This window comes from Centrocercus urophasianus, unplaced genomic scaffold (assembly GCF_019232065.1).
Source record: "Centrocercus urophasianus isolate 14NV4802_14NV808 unplaced genomic scaffold, USGS_Curo_1.0 seq_51, whole genome shotgun sequence".
Classification (NCBI taxonomy): Eukaryota; Metazoa; Chordata; class Aves; order Galliformes; family Phasianidae; genus Centrocercus; species Centrocercus urophasianus.
The window spans coordinates 455,925-470,329 of NW_024885100.1; the positions used below are offsets into that span (position 1 = coordinate 455,925).

Sequence of the window (14,405 nt, forward strand, 5' to 3'; positions counted from 1 at the left end):
GTGCACAGAGGGAGCAGGAAGGCAGAGCTTACCTTTTTGGCTGTGAGCAGCAATTCCACTGCCTTCTCATACTGAGCATGTTCAATAAAAAAATCAGAACAGCGAGCCAGCAGAGCTGGGTCTGACTTCTCATCGAGGTCTTCAGCAATTAGCTGTAAGGCTCCAAACTGCTGCGTGGCAAAGGCTAGCTCCAGAGCTTTGGAGAAATGTCCTGCCTGTAAAATTACGGACGAGACTTTAGGGACTAGAATAAGCATTGCAGAATTAATTTACCAGATACCCTAGTGTGGATTAACAGAGTGTTAGTGTGAAGAAATGACTGATAATTGTACCTAATCAAATCACGCAGCGTCAGTTTAATGTCTGGTATACTTACTAAGGAGTCATTTACCTTGTGGTACAACATCACAGCTCTGTCCATTTGCTCCCCCTTCTCCTCATAATAGCAGGCTGCCTCTATCATGTCTTCTGGAGAGCTCAGGAGAGCCAGGTTCATCAGCTGATCATCTAAATTGTTCTCCTGGTCAAAAGCAAAGATTTGGGTCTCAGTAAGCAGCAAATTGACTTCACGAGCCTGCCTCCTTTCAAGCTTCCAGCTTTGTGCTGTCACATAGCAACCCATCAACCACCTTCTATGGAAAACCCATACCAACTCCAATGGCTTTGAGCTGCAACAATCATAGCTTGTTTTAGACAGTTTTCTGTTGACATGTAGGACAAGAAAACACTCAGTCCCACACAACCCTTTGTAATGATGTCCTTGTAGAAGACGCAGGCAGAAACTGGGACCGTCTTCATGAACAAGCAGTATCTCACAAGAGAGAATGAGAACAGATCTCCTGTACCACTTTCACTCTGTACACTACCTAAGGGCAGAATCCTGCTTCAGGTTTGGACGTAACAGTGTGTGTCCTTCCATACCTTACACAGGCGAATGGCATTGTTAAATGCCTGGGCCCTGGTGTAGAAGTGCACAGCCTGCTTGATTTCATCCTGGCTCTCATACTGGCGGGCCAAGTGGTATGAAGCCGCCCAATTTCCTGTTTCATTTGCTATTTCAGCAGCCTGGAAAGGAAATCACATATCTTTATGCTGTGACCATACTCATCCTAGGAATGAGAATGCTCCGGGAACAAGTTGCAGCAGGCTGCTTTACCTTCTGAATGTTGCCCTGAAAGCAGTGGACACGGACTAGGGAAAAATAATCCTGAGCCAGTGCGTAGTATTTTAATGCAGATTCCAAATCTGATTGGCTCTCCAGGTACTGTGCCCACCATTTCCACAGGCTCCTAGAAAAGCAACATTGATAAGTATTGAGTAACCAGAACTGCCAGAGAATGCATTTTTCAACCCTGGAGATCTTGAACTCAAGACCAGATTTATTTTCTTGGAATGCAGATAGGTTTTACCTAAACACAAGGGTGATATTCAAAGATCTGCACTATGAGGGAGCTCAACCTAAATATCCAGTGTGGCAGTTTTGAGTGAAATATGCCATGATCCTGAAAAGCCAAGGGAGGATCAAAAGGCATCAAGCAGGTGTTGAACTCAGAGAGGAGAGGATCCCTACTTCTTCCCTGCTCTCCTCACAGACTGTATTTTAGACCCAAAAGTCCCACTCAGGAGAAAGAATGAGCACAGCACTGACTTGTCTTTCATCGTGTTGACGTAGTTCTCCAGTGCCTGCAGGTCTTCAGAGAGCATTCGGGGCACCTCGAACCTGTGTGTGTCTGACTTCTCATAGCTGTAGGCAAAAAGAACATATCAGATGTGAAACGACTGACTTAAATCTCACTTCCTTGTCTAAAAAATCCACTTCATGGTTTGTGTTTTTTGAGAGCTACCAAGTGGCAACCTTGATAACAGTGCTCCGTGTGTTTCCTCTAAGATTACTAGCAATCAGCCAAAACTACCAAAAACTCTTTAAGACCACAGAGGCAATGAGATCATAGAGTTGTAAAAACTTCAAAAGTACCAGTGATGCTCTGAGGAATGATCCAGGAAAGCTCTCAAAACATTAACTATACCCCTGTGCAACTGGCTGAAAAGGCAGAAAAAGCCCTGGGCTCCTCTTGCTTAGTACTTCTGCCACCAAACTGCAATTTCTGCCTCTTTCTCACTGCTGGGAGATGACTGCATTAATGCCACCCATCTACTGCTGCAGTCTGTCCCTGTCTTCCTGCCCACCTGGACCACCTTATGGGTCTGTCCGATCACACTGCAGCTCTACTTTGCTGCTGAATGGGCAGAACTTTCCAATATTATCATTCTAGTGAGATTTCCCACGGTAAAAGTCATATAAAAACAGGACTTCAAACAAATACAACACATGAAAATCACCTCCACAAACTTTTCCAGGGACTCGCCAGCCACAGCAGAGGACTGGGCACCAGAAACACCCAAATCAAACCAAATTGTGCCATACAATTTGTGACTGAGACTCTCAAAAGCAAACAGTTGGTTTTGTCATGGAAAAGGTAGGAGAGTAGCTGTGACCTTCCAGAGACAAGCACAGGACTGGGTTATTACTGGCATTCAGCTATCAGCCCCTGACAAGACAAGGCTTCCTGACAATAAGCTTTATTTCCCCAGAACAGTGCAGGCAGGTTGACTGCAACACTGCTGAGATAAAAAGAGACCAAAAAAAAAGAATTAATTACTAGCCCTCATCGCCAGGCATCCTCTCTATCCCACTTCTATTCTTCACGGAAGAAAAAGGCTCCGCATCCCCCAAACACAATTCGGCCATAGGCTGATGCTTACTGGCTGAGTGCAAGAGCGTGCTCTCCGACTGCCTCCAGGTGCTTAGCATAGCTGTAGTAAGTGGTGCGGAGGTGAACCCGGTCGTGAGCTTCAGCTGTTTCAATGGCTTTCTGCCACTGGTTTGTGGCCTGATAGAACTTGTTCAGAAGGTCGTAGCGTTTGCAAGCCTTGTACAGCTGCTCTGCGTCCTCCTGAAGGGAGAGGATACAAGCAGCTCGTTAGCTGCACGTGTTTTATGGGCGTCCATCGAAGCAGAAGGTCACAGCAGGCACTGCACTTATGAGTATTTTAGTTACGCAAGCGATGCAATTAATGCAACAATAATTCAGTCAGGAGGGCTAACCAATTAATATACTTAGCCTGGAATAGCACATTACTGGGAAACAGGATGTTTATGTGAAAATAAGGAAAGCATTCAGATCCTGGCACTTACTGTACAGTATCAACTGGGGGCTGACACGAGCAAGCCATCAACAATGAAACGCTGTCACCAGGAGCGTGAATCACTTCAGAAAGGGGAGATAAGCTCATATGGGGCTGCAGTGAATGGCCACACTGCCTAGGAGTGACGTGCAGAAGGTCAGAGGGACCTCGGAGCAGGTCTCAGAGGTAGGAACTCTTCCTTGCATGACTGAGAGCCAGTCCTGGCCATGAGCACTGTTCATGTCAGACAGAAGCAGATCAGGAGGATTTTGCCTGTACTGACGCAAGGGTAAGCAAATTTGGAACTATTATTTTTGAGAGGCTCTCCTGTGGAAGAAGCCCTTTCCTGCCCCACCCAACTGCTGTTCAGCTGAACACTATATTTAGTAAATTGAGATTATCTGTCCAGGATAGAAAAATAGTTTCTGTCTCTTATTGTTTCAAATTCTAAAAGCATAGAAAGTCAAGATGGAAGTTGTTGGCACTGTGCTGCTACTCTATGAGCGAATAAACCAGCAGAGCAGCATCTGCCTTACTCCAGCTTCCCTCCACCTCTCCAAACAGATGCCAATATCCTGGAGTATTAACACTTTTCAGCCTCACAGCTTTCTCTGCCAGGAAGCTTTTCCAAACATCTAGTTCAAAAGGTCCTTTTTTCCTCTATTTAATTAAGGATAGTTCAACTACCTCTCTAGCATTTAGACTCTTAAAATGGCTGCAGATTGCTGAATTGCAGCCCTTCCAGTCTTGAAAATCTTTCCAAGAGCTGAACGGTTTGCCCTGATTTTCTCTGAACTTCCAGTTCATCAACATTTTTTTTCTGGTAATGAGAAGAGGTGGAAGGCAACGTTCCAGCTGCAGCTGCAACAACCACACAGATGAAAGCCACCGCAGCCCCGGGATGCAGTGTCTCCGCAGAGGCCCCTGCAGATTTTCTGCTGTCACAGCATTTCGTGTCTCATTGGTGATGTCCTGTGAACTGTGGGGTGTGTCACTATTTCTGTCCCTCTTACTGATTTGCCTGGGACTAAGAACTAAAGACCTCGCTTGTGTTTTTCTAACAGATCACTGATGAAGACATGAGGTGGAGGCTGAGAAGGACACACGCTCTCTTCATCCACGGACCTTGGCGGTGCTCCAGTCAGTTTTCAGTCCGTGTGATAATCAGCCTAGGCTCCATTTCAGATCTCAGCTGTATTGGTAAAGCACAATGATCAAGGGCAGAAAATTCAGACTAAAAGGAAGCTGTGTAGCAGAGACACTTTGGTGTGCGCTGGCTGCCAGCTCAGGCTCCAGACACGAGGAACACTCTTCCACTGCATCAAGCTGTAGGGAGACAGCAGAACAGCCCAACTGCTCAGTGCTGGAACCAGGCACATCACTGCCAGCACAGCAGGAGCAGGCATGGAGACCTGGGCAACTGGACAGCAGATGACCCTGGGACAACACAAGCAGCCAGTCTGACTGGGCAGAGCTTTCCAACCCCAGCACTGGGGCAGCGACTTGAAACACAGCTCCAGACTGGAATTCTACAAACAAACACTTCAAAACGAAGCTTTGAAGCATTTATCGCACTGGACCTTAAAATACATTTGCTGAAATATTTTAGCTAGAATATTTTAAAGTACATCTTTTTTTTTTTTCTTATTCCAGTCAAACCTGGAATTATTAAGTCTGGAAGAATTATGGCCCAAGAAAAATGCAAGACAGAGCTTACAACATTTCATCCTTAAAAGATGCTTCTTCCACTCGGCAGTTTTACTGCCATTATATATCCTGAAAACAGACAAATTGATTTGCCATAAACTTATACTGCTATGGCTCTTGGCACTCTTATTTTCTGACACTGGATTCTGCCATACTCATTCTCATCTAACTTTCAAGAACCACAAAAACAACTCATGGGACTGATAAGCCTACAGCATTCCCACTGGTAGCAGAGAAAGACTCCATGCAATGTGGCACAGTAGCTGTGCATCACTGGGTTGTGTAACACTGGAGGGGATGCCTACTTCTTTAGGATAAAAACACAGCTTCAAGGAAGTAATGGTAAGAACTATTGTTCCTTACTCCTTGTAATATGGTTAGTGGAAATATGGTTATAGGTATTACTCGCCTCCAAAGTTTTGGCATCTCTCTCAGATTTCTCAAATGGTCACGTTTTCACTCTGTTCCCTAATAAACAGAGTGGACATTGCAGGATGCATATGATTGACAGGCTTACCAGCATGCCCAGCTGAACTGCCAGCACAGCAACTCTGGCTTCCTGCTCAGGTTCCCGCTCTGCTTCCCTTAATGCTTTGGCTCCTCTTGCATGACCCATGTTTCCAAGGCAAATTTTGGCAACATCAAGCCTCTGAGTCTTCACACACATGCGAGCCATGTTCTCCCAGACAGCCTCACTGCAATAAAACAGAAAGAAGGGGAGAGCTGTTATGGTATCACCATCAAGGAGTGGGTATTGAGCAGGTAAGAGGCAAGGAGCAAGAAAGGCCAATGCATTAGCATGTTCCACACGTATCAGACATGAACAGACTCGGGTTGTTCCACGGAGATTTAAAAGGAATAGAAATAGTTCTCAGACGTAAAAGGTAGTAATGGAGCTGAAGGTCCATGGCTTTAAGGAAGTATTGTGGCATCTGATCTGTACCGATATCTAAGCAAAAGCAGTCATATTTGCACACATATAAACATTTATTGTGCGCCCATCTCTTCTGCTTTTACTGTAGCAGCAACATATGTATCTTCTGACTCTCTATTCTCCTGGAGAAGCTGCAGCCCATAACTTGGATAGGTGCACTCTTTGCTGGGTAAAGAGCTGGCTGGAGGGCCAGGCCCAGAGAGTGGAGGTGAATGGAGCTACACCCAGCTGGTGACTGGTCGTGAGTGCTGGTCCCCACGTCTTGGCACTGGGACCTGTCCTGTTTGATGCCTTTACTGATGATCTGATGAGGGCACTGGGTGCACCCTCAGTAAGTTTGCAAATGATACCAAGCTGGGGGAAGTGTTGACCTGCCTGAGGGTAGGAAGGTCCCACAGAACAACCTGGACAGGCTACAGTTTGAGTATCAGGAAAAACTTCTTCTCTGAAAGGGTGCTCAGGCATTGGAACGGGCTGCCCAGGGCGGTGGTGGAGTTACCATCCCTGGAGACGTTCAAGAACCGTGGAGATGTGGCACTGAGGGCCATGGTCAGCAGGCACAGTGGGATGGATTGATGGTTGGACTTGGTGATTTTAGAGGTCTTTTCCAATCTTAGCATCTCCATATGCATAATACTCCCATATCACTGTTCAGAAAGAAATTTACAAAGAAAAAAAAAACGGGAACATTTTAACATACAGATACAAAACTTACAGCAGAAACATGCTGCTTCAGTCCTGCGTAGTTCAAAGATGGATCAGCCATTGGCAGCCCACCAGCCATACTCACCAGCAAGGAATGTTGTCTGAGAAATAACTGACCAAACCATTGCGTTCTGATCAAAGTGCACAAAAAGTGGCACAAAGAAAAGCCGTGCGATGCTCAGAATGGGAACACCTCAAGGTTGAGAGTTTACACTTAACACTGCTAACACACCTGTCATTGCTGGCAGCATTACTACCATCCCAGCTCCAGGCTCCCATGCAGTATGGTCAGGGCCATGCAGCTTCACAGGAGCAAGCAAAGATTTGCACAGAGCCTCTTTACATCTGAGGCTCTTCAGAGTAAAAGGCAGCATGTTTGATTAACAAAACATTTGCATTCAAAATAGGGCCTCAGCAGAGATCCGTGCGGCTCTCAGGCACCACCATGACACAAATTAAGGACAAGGATGATGAAAGCAGGAAAAAAAAAAGTTTTCTTCTTTTTTTTTTTTTTTTGGAAGAGCTGAATGACACTTCAGGTCCTGCACCTGCAAACAAATCCCCTTCCAGTTTGGGGGTGGGGGGGCTGACAATCATGTTTTCCTATGATTAAAATGTTTTTCTCTTCCCAGTGGCTGTGGGAAAGACCTGCACAAACAGGGGAAACTGACTAACCGGGAAGCAGCAAAGGAGATGAGACGCAACGTGCTGTCAAGCACATTCAGTCAGTGAAGGAGGAAAAAAATGTTTTTCCTGATTTACTTTAAAATCAGATCATATTTTTATTTGCAACTACAACCAGTGCAAAATTCTCAGGTGGTGATCAATAGAAACGTGAGACCTACACTTCATAAATGCCAAAGTGTATGGAGGAAATAAAGTAGGATCAGAAGTAATAAATGAGGGGTGAATTTCAGGTGGTTCAGAAGTTTTGCTTCTTAAAGCAAAAAGATGTCTCTGAAAATATTACTGAATTCCTTGTACCTGCTTGTCCACGCTGACCGTGGTTCAAACACAGCCTCCTCAGCTCTGTGGTGACATATCTGAGTCCCTTCCAGGAAGAAATGCCAAAAGGAACATGGAACATCAGAACTGGAAATTCTGTGCTCCATCCTTCTGAGCATAAGCCTACGATGCACTTCTGTCCAACACAGAAATGCTGATTTCTACCAGCAGAAGATGCAGCCATTCTCATTCTCGTAAAGTCTTAGTTGTTTTTTTCTTTTAAGCCAGCCACTGCTTATACCCAGAACGGGGGACAGCAGGAAAGACATCTTTAAAGGACACTGAGGTCATACTAGATTTTGTCACCTGGCTTTGATCAACAAAGACAGACATTTCTATCACTAAGCACAAGATGTCAAATGTAGCATGCATGTATGAATGGCTGCACTTCACGACACACAGGGAAAAGGCCTCTATTTCCCAAACACTGTAGCACACCAGAAGAAGCTGCCAACAGCTGAAGGAACACAGGCTTGTGCAGTGCTGTGCCAAACAAGCAGTGCATTTCTGAAAGGAGATCAAAATCTTTAAGAACCCTGAGAGCTTGCAGTTCCCTGGATGCAAGAAGATGAGAGTTCATGGACTTGAACAGAGACAAGGTAAGAATTGCATTTAGCCTACAGTGAGTGGAAACTTCTGCAAGAAAATAAACTAAATTGTATATTTTGTACAAAGTTAAAAATACTGGTGTGCAGAGAAACACAACGAGACTCGAAAGAATCATCTAGGATGGAAAAGACCCAGGATGGACATGTGCAGAATCATCTAGGATGGAAAAGTCCTTCAAGATTACCAAGCCCAACCACCAACCTACCTTAGCAAATCCTGTCACCAAACCACATCCCTCAGCGCTACATCCACATTGCTCCAATAGCTGCAGGGATGGTGACTCCACCTCCTCCCTGGGCTTCCAATGCTTGGCCACCCTCTCTGGGGAGAAACCCTTCTTGATATTCAATCTAAATCTCCCCTTATGTCACTTGAAGATGTTGACTTGCATCCTTGCCACCTAAGAAAAGAGACCAACACTGCCTCACTGCAGCCTCTCGTAGGTGTAGGGAGCAATGAGACCCCACTTCCCTCAGGCACACCTCATAGGCCTTCCTTTCCAGTCCCTTCACCAGCTTCATTGCTCCTTTCTGCACACACCTGAGCAATTCAATACCTTTCTTGTACTGAGGGGACCAAAACTGAACCCAGTATTTGAGGCACGGTCTCACTGCATACAATGGACAACCATTTCCTGCTGTTACCTGGCATCTATTGGCAGCATTACGCTTTTGTGAATGGCTGTGGCTCCTGACAACGTGAAAACTCAGTGGGGGCTGCTGTTGCCCAAGGGATTCCTCTCTGGGAGCTCCTGTCCCACACACAGACTGTCAGCGTGTCACCCCTGGCACCTGTGCCATCCAGACGCCATAGACCACAATGTACCTCCGCTCTGAAAAGCTGGAGCTCAGCCATTCCATTTGCTCCTCCTCCACTGCAACCCATCTACAGAACTAAACCGACCGGCCCCAGCAGCCAGCTACCAACTGGGTGGAACAGAAACAGAGGAAGAAACATTTCCCAGTGATGCGCTCTGGGTTTGGTTTGATTTTGTTACCCTAGGGCGACAATCCCCTCCAGACAGTCAGAGGCGCCCAGGCACCTTCTGTACAGACCCAGCTGGGCAGGAGATGGTGAGCACACATTACAGATTGCACAGAGCACACTGAATTTATAAGTGTTCACAGCTGGGCAGTGCTTGCGTGCATTCATCCAAAGCCAGCAAGGCACTGAGAGCAGTTCACTTCACCAGCATGCTGAGTACCTGCAACAGGAAAACACCGCCTCTCCAACTGTTCCCTCCCACTGCCTTCTAGAAATGCTTGAAGGAATGTTTCACCCAAATCATTCAGAGGAGTTCCCATTCTCTCACTGGAGCTAAGGACAGCTCAGTTATCAGACGGGTGGAGAATCCACAGCTAAATCTTCTCCTTTGGCCCAAATGCAGAAGCTGGTTATTTCCTGTGGATGTGTCCCTCACAAAGGACTCTGCTCTGATAAAGGTATATACATGTATTATCGTAGAATCATCATAGAATCATACACGGCCTGGGTTGAAAGGGAGCACAATGCTCATCTATTTTCAGCCCCCTGCTATGATCAGGGTCGCCAACCATCAGACCAGGCTGCCCAGAGCCGCATCCAGCCTGGCCTTGAATGAATACATAAACATACATACGTGCATTCCTGCAGCTCAGTTCCTGCTCCTGCTCTGAGAGACCAATCGTTGGTCTCTCACCAGCCTCCAGCACTGCAGCCTACTTCTGATATGGGGTCAAGGGTTTCAAACTCAGTTACACGCTGTTCCTTTCCAAAGATCATTTTCATGAGCAGATAAAAGTTCAATATATATTCACATATTGATGCTTGCATTTATTATTTTAACTATTAATTTATCTATTGTATCTTATTTAAAAACCAGAAAGGCATCAGAGTGACGTCACCAGAAATGTAAAAAGAAACTCATGCAAAAGGCAGGTGGTCTGACTCCCCAACAGAGGCAAAACGCACACAGCTGCTGAGCACCACAGAGCACACAACCAAGCGGAGGCTGGGAAGCAGCACGGATCATGTCATGCCAACACCACAGCAGGACGGTGCAGCAGACTGAGCTCACACACTGATGGCAGCCAGGGCCAGTGTTCATCTTCCCATAACTCCTGCAGAAAGCCCAGAGGACCTCCAGCAACCAAAATGCAGCCAGAACCTCTGTTCTGCTTTGCCCTAGAATCTATTCTATTCTGTTCTATTCCTCGGTGAGCAGCAAGACATCTCCAGCATCAGAACAGCCCCAGGGACAGCCGTGCTTCAGTTTTGCTGTCTCAAGATATGCACAAACAATGCAAGCCAGGTTAAGAAACAAGAAACGCCAGGAGCTGAACATTCTCACGTAATCCAAGGCAAGAACAGTTTCTTTTTTGACAGTTGGTAGGTCAGGGAGAAAGACACGTCTGTCTTTACATCCTTAAAAGGCAGCAACTCTTCTCCCAGGGCTGGCCTTGCTGTCACATACACAAGGCCAAGGAATGATTTACCCTCCCCCCCAGACCACATTCTGAGAACTTCCTGTTCTTCCCCTCCTCCTCTTTCTTTTCTTCCCTCTGGAAAGCAGCTCACATCTGTGCTTCGTTAGCCACAACTGGATCCTTAACGGAGACCAGATGCAGCCCCAGCAGAGCCGCAGGAACGCCCTCCCTGCTTGTCTTAGGGAGCTGTGCCTGCCCGTGCAGCACGTCAGCAAACTGCCTGTGCTGCACCCTGAGCTTCAGGCCATGCAGGAGCACGACAGATTCCAAACAAAACCTTGATGCCCCTTCAGACACAAGTTTTTCCACGTATTTGATGAAATAGTTTTTCTTACAGCGTTCTCACCTTTCTGGATCTGTTTTTCTGTGAAACGACGCTTCCAGCATTCAACATCTGATTTCACAAACCCTTCTATCGCTATCTATTTTTCCACACAACAAAAAACACAACAGGAAAAGGAGTATTATTTAAAGTGCTGGAGATTCACGTGTCTGAAGCATCTTTCAACCCTCTCTCCTCCCTTAATGAGGTTCATTTGAAAAAGGCACATACTTGCATTCCATCTCATCTCTAAGTATCTTGACCAGGAGAAGTAAGAATCTCTCTTTTCAACTTGGGCCCCACTTTGATAACAGGGCCGTGCTATAAACATCAGACATAGCATCTACAACACTACGTGATTTATGTAATGCTGTAATGCTGTGGGGAGGTGGGTAGATTTCCCTGCCACAGTCACCGAGGACATGTGGTGTAACACTTCCATTTGAACAAGCGACAAAAACAGAGCATGTATTCATCTCAGTCTCAACCACCTCCCCCAGTAACTCCAGCACAAGGCCGCATCCCAGCACAGCACCTGGGGTGGGTGAGTGTCCCCTGTGCTTCAGACACTGCCTGCACCACTACAGAGGGAAATCCAGGTTTCACTGCTGAGCAAGTGGCAGTTTTTCTTGAGCAAAGAGCAGACACAAGAATGAGATTCTCAGCAGTTCAACTAACAGGCACACTGTGGATGTACTGTTCTGGTGCTAAGTGTTTACTGAGAGACTCACCACAATGTAAACCACGTCTGGGCTGTCTTGGACAAACACTGGGCACCACCCTGTCCCTATCCTCCACCCATCGCCTACATGCTGCTCTTGGGTGTTTTCCATGCAAAGGAAAAGGATGGGACAAAGCAGGTGCTGCTTCCTAAGGAAAATTAACAACATATATCACCATTTTCCAAATGTTAATTACGTGCACCCTTGCCTGGATATCAGTAATTTGAAACTGCACCTGACTAGCCCCAAAAGAAGTGTTAGAATAATGCAATCTGTCTTAAATATTGCATAGAATCATAGAATCATAGAATCATAGAATCACAGAATGTCCTGGGTTGCAAAGGCCCACAGTGCTCACACAGTCCCAACCCCCTGCTGTGTGCAGGTCACCAACCAGCAGCCCAGGCTGCCCAGAGCCACATCCAGCCTGGCCTTGAATGCCTGCAGGGATGGGGCACCACAGCCTCCTGGGCAACCTGTTCCAGTACCTCACCACCCTCTGGGTGAACAGTAGGTGATTCTGCAAGCAACTTCACATTATAAGGTTTGCTAGACTGGTTACAGGACAAAAGCATCACGTCATGGACCACAGTGGCTACTGAGGGCTCGGACATGGCCACATCAGACACTACTTGACACCGAAGGTTAACGGGGCTTCCAACCTCATCGTTTAGAAGCATAAAACTTTAAAGACATCTAAGAACTGAACACTGATCTTATCTTCAAATCAATGCAAAATCAACACAGAGCTACAATATCAGAGCTGGAGGGATGCTGCCTTTTCTCTTGTAATTGGGAAGTTCATCATATTAAATGAATGCTATTCTGGGAAAGGTGTCGAGCATTTTTCATATATGTTCAAAACATTGAAAACTGTCTGGACTATTCTTAGGAATTCTTCCCTGGCAGAAACAAAATGCTTAATAAAGCAGGAAAAGTCTTACAGAATGATATTTGTGTCATATTGAATACATGGCTTTGCCTACTCCAAATGTATCCTGATAAAGTCAACAGCAAGCCGTAGTTTTGTGTGAATTACATCAAACAAAACCTTGTGTCCTAAGTACTGCAATAAGTACTGCTTTAGGCACAAGAAAATCAGTCACCCAATTCCTGCAAACACCCACTCAGACCTTTTCCTAAGATTTTTTCAATATGTGGTATTCTGTTGCAGTATTTGGCAAAATCACATTATCTATTTTTATACAAATGGAAATAAAGCTGCTTGGTTATCATTGGTATTCTTTGCTTCCTGTTCTGAAATTATGTGCACTTCAGTTCCAAGAAAGGACTGGAAGGACTAAGAATGGAACATGCTCGTACACATCTGTCAGCAGAGAAGTGTTCACTGCAGTGATTTCTTCTCTTTTAAAGGACAGGCAGGATTCCCTGACTGTTCTGTACTAGAAGCATAAGATCTCTGTGCGAAGAGAACATCACTAAGTGCCAACAAGAACCTGAATGAGACAGTGAGGAGCTAATAATAATAATAATGATAATAATAATAATAATAACTGAGCCATTTTAGTAAGAGGAAACCAGGAAAACTTACTGGATCTTTTCAAAACTCATTTGCTTTTCATTTGGTCCAACCTACTCCTTTCAAGTATGCCCCAACTTTTCAGTTTTTGATGTCGTTACTGGTTGAATGGAATGATAAATGATTAAAAAAACCACTTGGCCATGGAATGCTGTTTCAACAATGGCTCATGTCCTGCATAAACAAATGCAAAGAGAATTTATTAGGTACTAAACAGAGAAACTCCGTACAGAATCAACTAGTTATCCAAATCAGAGACTCCAAAAGTAGAATTACATTATTTCTCACACAGAAATGCCCCAAGTGCTCTACAAGCTGCTTTGCAAATTGCATGGGAAAATGTAAGCCACCACTGAACAGAACTGCACCTCGTCACGGAAGACGGCAAACAGCTCATTATGGACAAGGCCAGCCACCAGAAATTCTGCCATGGGAAAAAAAGTCTTGCTAAACTTGCTTGCTAAATTACTGCAGACAGCAATTATCGCTGCTTTGCATTGCTCCTCAGATACACTTCGTGTGTTATCTGGGTGGGATGAAAACCGCAGTGCTGCCATCCCATCTGCTCTGTATGGAGGGATTGGAGCTCCCAGAAACATTCCCATCATAAGCCTGGAGTTGGCTGCAATGAGACCGTCCTCACCTACAGGGGGACAACATGGACATAAAATTACACAGCACGTTCTGAGATGATCATCTCACTGTAACTACAAGATGCGTCCTCAGGCTTCAATAAATCACTGAAAAATCAGTGACCAAAAAATCAGGAAGGAGCAGAGATGAGTTTACTGCTGGATAGAACAGGTTTATCTTTGGCATCATCTACGATGGCCACATCATCTGCCCTGCTGCGGGCTTAAAATAACAAAAAAAAAATCCATGGTCTCTCACTACAAAAGTATGGTCATTGCTGTTCAGACATTTCTTTGAAGAATGATTATAAATGTTTGCCAATAGCACTGTTTGCCAAATTTCTAAGAACACGGATGTATACCAATATGACCAATCACTTACAGGAAAAACAGACACTAATGATGCTGCACTGCTGCGAAAGCACAAAGTGCCTCAAGCTTCATCTGTCTAAGGACTGAAATGAATCAAGCACACAGACGGGACGGGAATTTACAGCAAGCTTTGTGAGTTCAATTCTGATGGCTGAAAGCTGACTACAGGGTTGTATGGGATTCACTGAACCATTTTCCACCCCTGT

The 14,405-nt window shown here is 45.4% G+C and overlaps 1 protein-coding gene across 1 annotated transcript in view; it reads right to left on the bottom strand.

Annotated features, from left to right (window-relative positions):
* Positions 1-14,405, bottom strand: part of IFT140 (intraflagellar transport 140) — a 78,688-nt gene that overhangs the window by 2,938 nt on the left and 61,345 nt on the right. Inside the window, exons 20-26 of the mRNA XM_042835396.1 lie at positions 5,411-5,588; positions 2,764-2,954; positions 1,649-1,744; positions 1,157-1,289; positions 922-1,065; positions 392-520; positions 33-215 (exon numbers count right to left, since the gene is read on the bottom strand). Of these exons, the coding sequence (XP_042691330.1) occupies positions 33-215; positions 392-520; positions 922-1,065; positions 1,157-1,289; positions 1,649-1,744; positions 2,764-2,954; positions 5,411-5,588 (1,054 nt within the window). The remainder of the gene's footprint in view (positions 1-32; positions 216-391; positions 521-921; positions 1,066-1,156; positions 1,290-1,648; positions 1,745-2,763; positions 2,955-5,410; positions 5,589-14,405) is intronic.